General features: G+C 36.5%; 1 protein-coding gene across 1 annotated transcript; it reads left to right on the forward strand.

Annotated features, from left to right (window-relative positions):
• Positions 1-1,447: 1,447 nt before the first annotated feature.
• Positions 1,448-6,369, forward strand: LOC128201931 (uncharacterized). The gene has a single exon (XM_052900356.1). It carries the CDS (start codon positions 1,511-1,513, stop codon positions 6,128-6,130), a length of 4,620 nt encoding a protein of 1,539 aa, XP_052756316.1. The 5' UTR covers positions 1,448-1,510; the 3' UTR covers positions 6,131-6,369.
• Positions 6,370-9,621: the final 3,252 nt, after the last annotated feature.

Raw genomic sequence — 9,621 nt, forward strand, 5'->3', positions numbered from 1 at the left:
GCATCGCACCTGAGCGCAACTATGTTCAGATTGATAAAAAAAAAGTAATATGGCGTTGGCGCGAAAAAGTGATGATGGGTTGTTATCAGCATACGCTCTGTTTTGTGTATTTATTTTATAATAAAGTACATATAAGTAAAGTTCATAGTTTGCTACGACGTGATTTTGTGTGCAACTTGTTATATTTCATAATAAGATTAATAAGATTAAGTTTCTACTAATAGAAAAACTGATATGTGTGTCATGGACATGTGAAGTACCCGACATCACGCCACCCTATTCAAATACAACTGTTACTGCATAATCTATGGTTGCTGAAAGGAGCGTGAAGTGTGAAGCAAATTGCGACGACCCATTAATCAGCAGCCACATTCACGTCATTCGTTACAATTGAATTGCCTTTCATATACCGTTACCTCTTCATTTTCATATATACGAGTATATATACATTCCAAATATTGTAAATTTATATAGTTTCAATATTAAAATCATAATTACAACAATAATTCGTTATTTACTGCCAATCCAGTAAACTTAAATTCGAACTACCCAAGGCAAGGGCAAACCAACACACACATGCCCAAATATATGGTCAACTTCGAGCCTCATCTGCGTATCCTGGATCAGCTGAAATACCTGTCAGGTTGGTCGTTCCTTTTTCTCCCATCTTTATTTTCATTTGTGCTATTATCGTACTGTGCTTTAATACGAGTTTATTAAATTTGTTCATTTTTCGTTCTACCTACATATCTACCTGCTTGTAAAAAACCGTAAGTAATTTTCTAACTTCTAATAATTCGCTAAAATGAGTAACGAGGACTATTTTACTGAAGCTGAATCAGACAATTCGTCTAGTTTAAGTGAGCTTAAAAAACAGCGAGGTACTTTAAAGGGACGATTAACTTTATTTGAGAAGTACCTTAATAAATTAAGTAATGTTACTTTGTCTGAAAAACAACAAGCAGAACTACTATTGCGTATAGAATCAGTGTCAAATTTATTCAATTCTTTTAATGAAATACAAGAGCAAATCGAACAATTGTGTAGCAGTTCAGAATTACCTAAACAATTGGAATACAGAGAATACTTTGAAAATTTATATTTTGATATGATGTCTGCTGCTAAGTGTTTTATTAAAGTGGACACAGACAAAAGTGAGAGTTCTAAATGTTCACACGCGTCCATTAGTAATAATTCAGTCTCAGTTAAGCTGCCTGAGATCAGGCTAGCCGTATTTGACGGTTCTTACGACCATTGGCTCGAGTACAAACATTCTTATTTATCTATGATTCACAAACGTAGTGATTTAGATGCGATTCAAAAATTTCATTATTTGAAATCCTCGCTCAGGGGTTCTGCACTTGAAGTTATTAGTGCATTGGAATTCACCGCTGTTAATTATACCCACGCATGGGAATTATTAGAGAGTAGGTATCATAGTAACCGTTTATTGATCCACAATCACGTTAAATCTTTATTTACTGCACAGTCTATTAATAAAGAGTCACCAATGCAAATTAGAAAGTTAATCGATGTTGTGTTACGTAACCTTCGGGCTCTTAAATCACTAGACGAACCGACAGACTCGTGGGATACATTAATCATTTATATAATGGTGTCTAAATTAGATACCTCCACAGAACGAGAATGGGAAAACCATAAAGGTACCTTATTTTCTAATTCGCAAAAGGGTAAAATAAAATTAGAGGATTTATTAAATTTTTTACGAAATCGTGCCGACATGTTGGACATGGTTCATAACAGCAATTCACGCAAACCACAAAGTCATTTGTCTAATTCTAATAAGTCATTCGATAATAATAATAATATTAGTAGACGGCAGACAAATGTCATACCACAAGTTCAGCAATCGCATAGTTTCGTGTCTACGCGTAAATACAGTACATCCGACAGGCCGATGCGTCAATGTGCGTTGTGCGGTAATATGCATTCGTTATACGCTTGTATTAAATTTCTTAACTTACCAGTTCAAGAGAGAATTAAATTTATTAATGAGAAAAAATTATGTTGTAATTGTTTACGTTCGGGACATTCGGTTTTAGAGTGTAATTTCGGTCCGTGCAAGCAATGTCAGAAAAAACATAATAGTTTATTACATAATGAAAGTGTCTACATTGCGTCTACGCCTGTTTCACCAGTGACCAGTGCGCATAATTCACAGTCAGCTGATAAAGGGCAGGTCTCAGTAGTATCACACGCAATGAACTTTATAAATCATGCTCAGTCATCAAATGACAAGGAACCTTCCATATCACTGTCACAAGTGTTATTGTCCACTGCTCTTGTTGAGGTAATGGATAATAACAACAAATATCACACAGCCCGAGCGTTGTTAGACAGTGGTAGTCAAAATTGTTTTGTATCATCAAAGCTATGCGAATTTTTAAACGTATCGATTATACAGTCCACTATACACATATCTGGCGTGGGACATACAGTCTCACAATCAAATAAATTATGCGATATTAATATGCGATCGAAAACGAACGAATATAATACACGAATAAAATGTTTCATATTGCCATGCATCACGTCTAGCTTGCCGTCCACTCATATTGACAGTGCCACACTAAGTATTCCAGACGATATCTGTCTCGCGGATCCTACTTTTAATTCACCATCAGCGATCGACCTGCTGATAGGTGCAGACGTATTTTGGGACTTGTTGGACGAAGGTCGACTTCGATTACCTAGCGGACCATATCTACAGAAGTCTAAGTTGGGATGGTTACTTTCAGGTCCTTTATTAATTCCTAATAATAACTTGCACAGTAATAAAGTAATTCAGTGTAATTTTGCTCAAATGTCCTCACTCGATATACAACTGCGTAAGTTCTGGGAACTGGAAGAAGTCAGTGGATCGAAGAATCTTCTCACTGAAGACGAACGTCAGTGTGAGGAGTCCTTTATTAACACGACAAAGCGAGACAGCAATGGCAGATTTGCAGTTCGAATCCCATTAAAGGAATCGGCGGACGCGCTTGGTGATTCATATGAAAAAGCCAAGTCACGTTTTCTTTCATTAGAGCGCAAGTTAAACAAGTCACCTAAATATAAAGAGATGTACGTTAATTTTATGCGCGAATACATTAACTTAAATCACATGACTCCAATTAAAGAGTACACTCAACCCTGTTATTTTCTTCCTCATCATGGGGTGTTTAGGGAACATAGCATCACTACAAAATTACGTGTAGTGTTTGATGCTAGTGCCACAACTACGACAAATAAGTCGTTAAACGACATACAGCGAATAGGGCCACCATTACAAAACGACATCTTCTCCATTTTACTTCGTTTTCGTAGTTATAAGTACGTAGCGTGCGCAGACGTGGAAAAAATGTATCGTCAAATTTTGATTCAAAACGATCAGCGTACACTGCAACTTATATTGTGGCGGGAAAATTCTACGGACGAATTAGTTGTATATCAATTAAATACGGTAACGTACGGGACGGCTTCGGCTCCCTACCTGAGCATGCGTTGCCTGCGTCAACTGGCATATGAAACTACTGATGATGTTATTGCTAGGGTCATCATCGAAGACTTTTTTGTCGATGATTTAATCACTGGTGATGATGATCCCGTAATTTTGTCTAATATATGCGAAAATGTTTCGACTGTATTAAAATCAGGTTGCTTTCCGTTACGAAAATGGACATTCAACCATGACGTAAACATAAAAACATCTAAAGAATTAGCAATTGGAGAATATTGTCAAAATAAAACACTAGGACTAGGTTGGCAAGTCGACAAAGATGAACTCCATTTTACTACGAGTTTGGAAAATAAGCCTATCATCACAAAACGCACTATTATGTCAATCATTTCGCAAATATATGATCCTTTAGGACTTTTATCTCCGACTATAATTATTGCAAAGATAATGTTACAAAAATTATGGTTGCTCAAAATCGATTGGGACGATGTGGTTCCCATCGACATAGAATGTCAATGGAATCAATTTTTAAATACGTTATCACATCTGCCCGAATTACGTATACCTCGCTATGTCATGAGTGAAGATAAACAAACTTGTGAACTGCACATTTTTACCGACGCCTCACAAGACGCATATGGCGCTTGTGCGTACATACGTACTTATAATAGTGACAGTGATTTGCCTATAACTATTAAATTGTTATGTGCGAAAAGCAAAATTGCACCGGTAAAAACTGTGTGCACTATCCCGCGACTTGAGTTGTGCGGAGCATTACTAGGTGCGCGGTTGTATCATAAAATAATCAATTCACTTAGATTAACATTCACAAGAATAATTTTCTGGACGGACTCCACTATTGTTATCGGTTGGCTTAGAATGTCACCTTATAATTTGAAGACATTTGTTCAAAACCGTGTATCACAGATTAATGAACTTACGGGTGATGCAGTGTGGTTGCATATAGACGGCAAGAGCAACCCTGCTGATATCGTGTCGAGAGGCCTTACATTAAATAAACTTAAACATAATGAATTATGGTGGCACGGGCCATTATTTTTGCGAGACCGTAATTTAACTTATTCAAATAATATTTTTATAGATCAAACTCAATTACCCGAAGTTAAGACTCAACATATTAGCATGGTATGTAATGAATTAAATTATAACAACGAACTGGTTGATTTTAACAGATTCTCGTCATTCAATCGATTACGACGCGCCGGTGCATATGTATTGCGTTTTGTAAATAATATTCGAGTGAGTAAGCTACATCGTACTGTTGGTCCTTTATCTACCAATGAATTAAATGCGTCAGTTATTATGCTGACACAGCTCGCGCAATCACAATCCTTTTCTGAGGAGTATAGTGATTTAGTTAAGCGATCAGTAGTAAAGGCAAAAAGATTGATTGGTTTAAATATTTTCGTGGACGAAAACAAATTAATCCGCGTTGGAGGAAGGTTACGGAACTCGCCCCACTTCGATAATGATAAAAAACACCCAGTCTTATTGTGTAGTAAACATCGATTAACAATATTATTGTTTAGATATGAACATATACAATTGCTACATGGAGGACCACAACTCTTATTAGCTTGTATACGTGAATCCTGGTGGCCTCTAGGAGGACGAAACCTGGCTAGGAAAACAGTACATGACTGTGTCACGTGCACGCGTATGAAGGGAAGAACTTTTCAGCCGTTAATGGGTGATTTACCTGCGGAACGCCTAGAGCCTGGATTTCCATTTATGCGCAGTGGTGTAGATTATGCTGGGCCGGTGATGATATTGAATCGCCGGACCAGAGGAGCTACTCTTAGTAAGGGATATATTTGTTTATTTACTTGTTTGTGTACACGTTCCATACATTTAGAACTAGTCACTAGTCTTTCCACTAATGATTATATCCTTGCATTAAAGCGATTTATATCTCGCCGGGGTAAACCTGCGGAAATCATGTCTGACAACGGTCGAAATTTTGTTGGGGCTGAAAAAGAATTGTATTCATCCATTTATGATAAGAGTAAGGAAATTAAAGATTTTTCATCAAATAATAATATTAAATTCAGCTTCATTCCTCCATACGCTCCTCACTTCGGCGGTTGTTGGGAATTAGGAGTGAAATTATGTAAACACCACCTTCGTCGAGTAGTCGGAAACTCTAATCTTACGTATGAAGAACTCAGTACGGTATTGGCACAAATTGAAGCCATCCTCAACTCCCGTCCTTTAACTCCTCTCTCGACAGACCCCAATGACCTTCAAGCCCTCACTCCCGCTCACTTCCTCATCGGCCGACCTTTGACAGCGCCGGCCACTAGAGACGTAACTGACAAGCCAACTCACCGCTTGCTGCGCTACGACGTGATTGAGCAGATGAGACAGCACTTTTGGAGACGATGGGCAAAAGAATACGTCTCGGAATTACAATCAAGATCTAAATGGAAGACTAACCAGAGCGAGGTTGAACTCAATAAACTCGTTCTCATTAAAGATGATAACCTGCCTCCACTGCAATGGAAGTTAGGCAGGATAATACGTATTTATCCCGGGACCGATGGTATATCGAGAGTAGCAGATCTTCTTACTTCATCTGGAACTACACGAAGAGCCTTTTCGAAGATCTGTCCATTACCCGTAGAAGCTGATACCGCAGCATCTATTTAATCTTTTGGAACCTGCTGCTTCCAAGGCGGGGCCCATGTTACTGCATAATCTATGGTTGCTGAAAGGAGCGTGAAGTGTGAAGCAAATTGCGACGACCCATTAATCAGCAGCCACATTCACGTCATTCGTTACAATTGAATTGCCTTTCATATACCGTTACCTCTTCATTTTCATATATACGAGTATATATACATTCCAAATATTGTAAATTTATATAGTTTCAATATTAAAATCATAATTACAACAATAATTCGTTATTTACTGCCAATCCAGTAAACTTAAATTCGAACTACCCAAGGCAAGGGCAAACCAACACACACATGCCCAAATAACAACATTTGTGCGTACTCCGGAACCTGTAAGAATGCTTAGCTACGCCGTGGAGAAAGACGGCAAACCCAGGAGGCAGGTGAACCAGCACATCAAAGAGGTACGATTAATTTAAGTTGTTGCGAACGGTCTAGGAAAGTCATTGTTAACCGCCCTCTCTGCCGATCCTTGGACTTTTAGTTTTTTGCCCATACGGCTGTGTTAAAATCGTTAGAAACAAGTAGATTTTGTTTCCAAATTCCAATTCCAAAAAAAAAACAACTAGGTACTTCTGAGGCGTTATTTATTTAGAATTAAATATTAAATACTAGTTAATGTAGTGGATACACACAATTTATTTTATCCATTCTTTTTTTTATTTTTTTATTATTTCGCTGCTGTCATTTGGCCACAACGGAATATCAGCGTTTTGCTCTTGTGAGGACAAAATAAACTAAGTTGTGACCATTGTGTTGCCACAGCACTCACACAAAAGGAAAAATTATGTTACTTTTTATGTATTTTCCTTCTTTTTTGGTATATGTTTCCTTTTATATCTTTTTTTGCATGTCTATCTATGTCTGTTGCTATTTTGTGCGCTGTAAGTAATGGAAATCAATTATCTATCTATCTATTTACTTAATTTGTGATGAAATTAGTATGAGGTCATCGTTAGTGGAAACCCTATCGATTAGACCCGTAGAAGTTACTCTAATTTCGTTACCAACAAGAAAAGGGATAATCTTCAAATATTTAAACACTTTTTTTTACATTTTAATAGAAAGTCTAACTCGTGGTCAAGTAATGTTTAAAAATAAAAAATACCTAAATCGGTCATCCGCTCGAAAGCTACGATAGCAGGCTGAAACACATTAAAATACCACTTTTCATTAGACGGGCCGTCAGCTTGTATGCCACTCTAGGTATCCTAAACAAAATTAAACTCATCACACTCCTCTGTTTGCGTGGGTTTAAAAACAAACATTATCACCACAAAGTTTTCGAATAGCACAGACAAAATAAGCAATGTTATTATTCTGTAATCCTCCAAAAGCCTTAAGGCTGCTATTAAATATCCGATTAGTGTTTCAGTAACACATGTCGTAGAAGTATAATGTTTATTTAGTAAATAATAATAAATATTCATTTATGAATAAGGCCAAGTATTCAGCTTTGATCTTGAATTATAAATATAGCTTATTTAACTTCCTACGATTTAATACAGTTAGTAATTTTATTACGTACTAGCTTTTGGGCGCAACGTTCTACTCGTATATTTTGAACTAAGTCTCGATGGCATATATATATATACCGTTGTTAATCAATTATGTAATCTACTGTTTGAAATAAAGATTATTATTATATATATATATATATATATATATATATATATATATATATATATATATATATATATATATATATATATATATATGTATATATATACCAGATTTTCACTTAGAATACAAGTCCTCCTCTGAAGAACAAATCTCCAAGAATACCTATAAAAACCATAGCCAACTTAGTGCTATAATTTTTAAGTGACGCAGCGGAATATACAGACATTCAAACATACTCGTATTTTATTACTTTTGTTGCTCTTCTATTGAAATAATAGAATTTCATCGTGCCTCTGATCAAGCTGTTTATAATTACTCCTCTCCATCCAAAGGTTGCCCGAAAGAGATCGCTTTTAACGATAAGGTCGCCCATTGTTTTCTCATTGTGATTGTTTCTTGTAATTGTTTATATTTATAATAAGTTTACTATTGTAATCTTTTGGAGGAAACAATAAAGAGTATCTATCTATCTAAATTTCCTATAAAAGAAGTATATATGTTATATTCCTATAGTATATTAATAGGTTTTGGTAATAATGGTGACGTGATGATAAAGGAAATCTCTAAAACTATAAAATTATCAAATGGCCAACATGATTTAAAGTTTATACAACTCAACGATGTTATCCTTGCCTTGCCTTGAGTCATGAAACAATGAACGTGCGATTGTAACGGGTTTACGACTTCATTGCGAACCGAACCTGACATTTTATGAACGATGTTTAAAACCTATAAAATTAAACCGTGCTCAATTGAAAATCAATGGTGTTAAAAGGGGCTGCGAATAAAATTTGAACATTCAATCATTGTAGGATCACTGTAGGGCAGATTATCAACCCCCTGACCGAGCATCCCGCGACTTCCGCATGCAGTATCTACTAGTACAATTTTACGCATCCCGCGATTTCGACGTGCTCGCATTTTTTATGTTTATTGACGTTGTTATCCCACGATTTTTGTTTTGGTATATTGATATTGCTTCTCAGAATCTCGCTAGATAGCTAAATACTCGGATTGCTATTTATTGTCAAAGCCATGTGCGAAAATGAAGCGAAAAAAAATATGCGATCAGATGATTAAACGAGGATATTTTTACCATATTGGGAAAGTTTAATTATTTATTATTATAAATATTCGTCATGGGCGTACGAATCAAAATAATTATTCTTTTTACTCGTAAAATGCCCGGTAGTACACCTGCAATGCCGCTGATGTTGTGGGTGATCATGAGCGACGGTAGTCACTTACCATCAGGTGAACCGGGTGCTCGTTTGCCCCCTGTGTTGTAAAAAAAAAAAAAGTTCATCTTCATTTACCAAGCCATCAAACCCACGTGTGCCCACATTTAGACACTGTTTACGTGTACAGTTAAATTGTGTTCAAAGTATCATCACCTTTATTATCGATCTATTCTAGAGCTGCGCTCTTGTCGGTGGAGCTCTTGCCACTCACTACGATTTTCAGCGAGTCTCTTCACCTCTTGATACGACACGACACCAACTCCTTCCTTGATCTGCCTGATGTAACTACGCCTGGGTCTCCCTCTTGCCCTCCTTCCTTCTATCTTACCTTCTATTATAATGTTCATAAGTTCGTCGTGTCGTATCAAGTGTCCCAACATTTTTTCTCTTCTGTCCTCTATATATATTTCTATTCAACTTTATTATATCCGTACATAATTTTAATAAGCATAATCGAATACTTCAAAGACTTCCTGGTTAAACGACTTCTCAATGTAACGTAAAAACAAACATTTTTTTTTATTTACAAGTTTCGCAAAGCTACACGAAACAAGTGGCAACTTATAAAACTGCGGCGGTACTACGCAGTTACGCGCCCGCG

Source organism: Galleria mellonella, unplaced genomic scaffold, assembly GCF_026898425.1.
Source record: "Galleria mellonella isolate WM207_F2 unplaced genomic scaffold, CSIRO_AGI_GalMel_v1 utg6482, whole genome shotgun sequence".
Taxonomy (NCBI): Eukaryota; Metazoa; Arthropoda; class Insecta; order Lepidoptera; family Pyralidae; genus Galleria; species Galleria mellonella.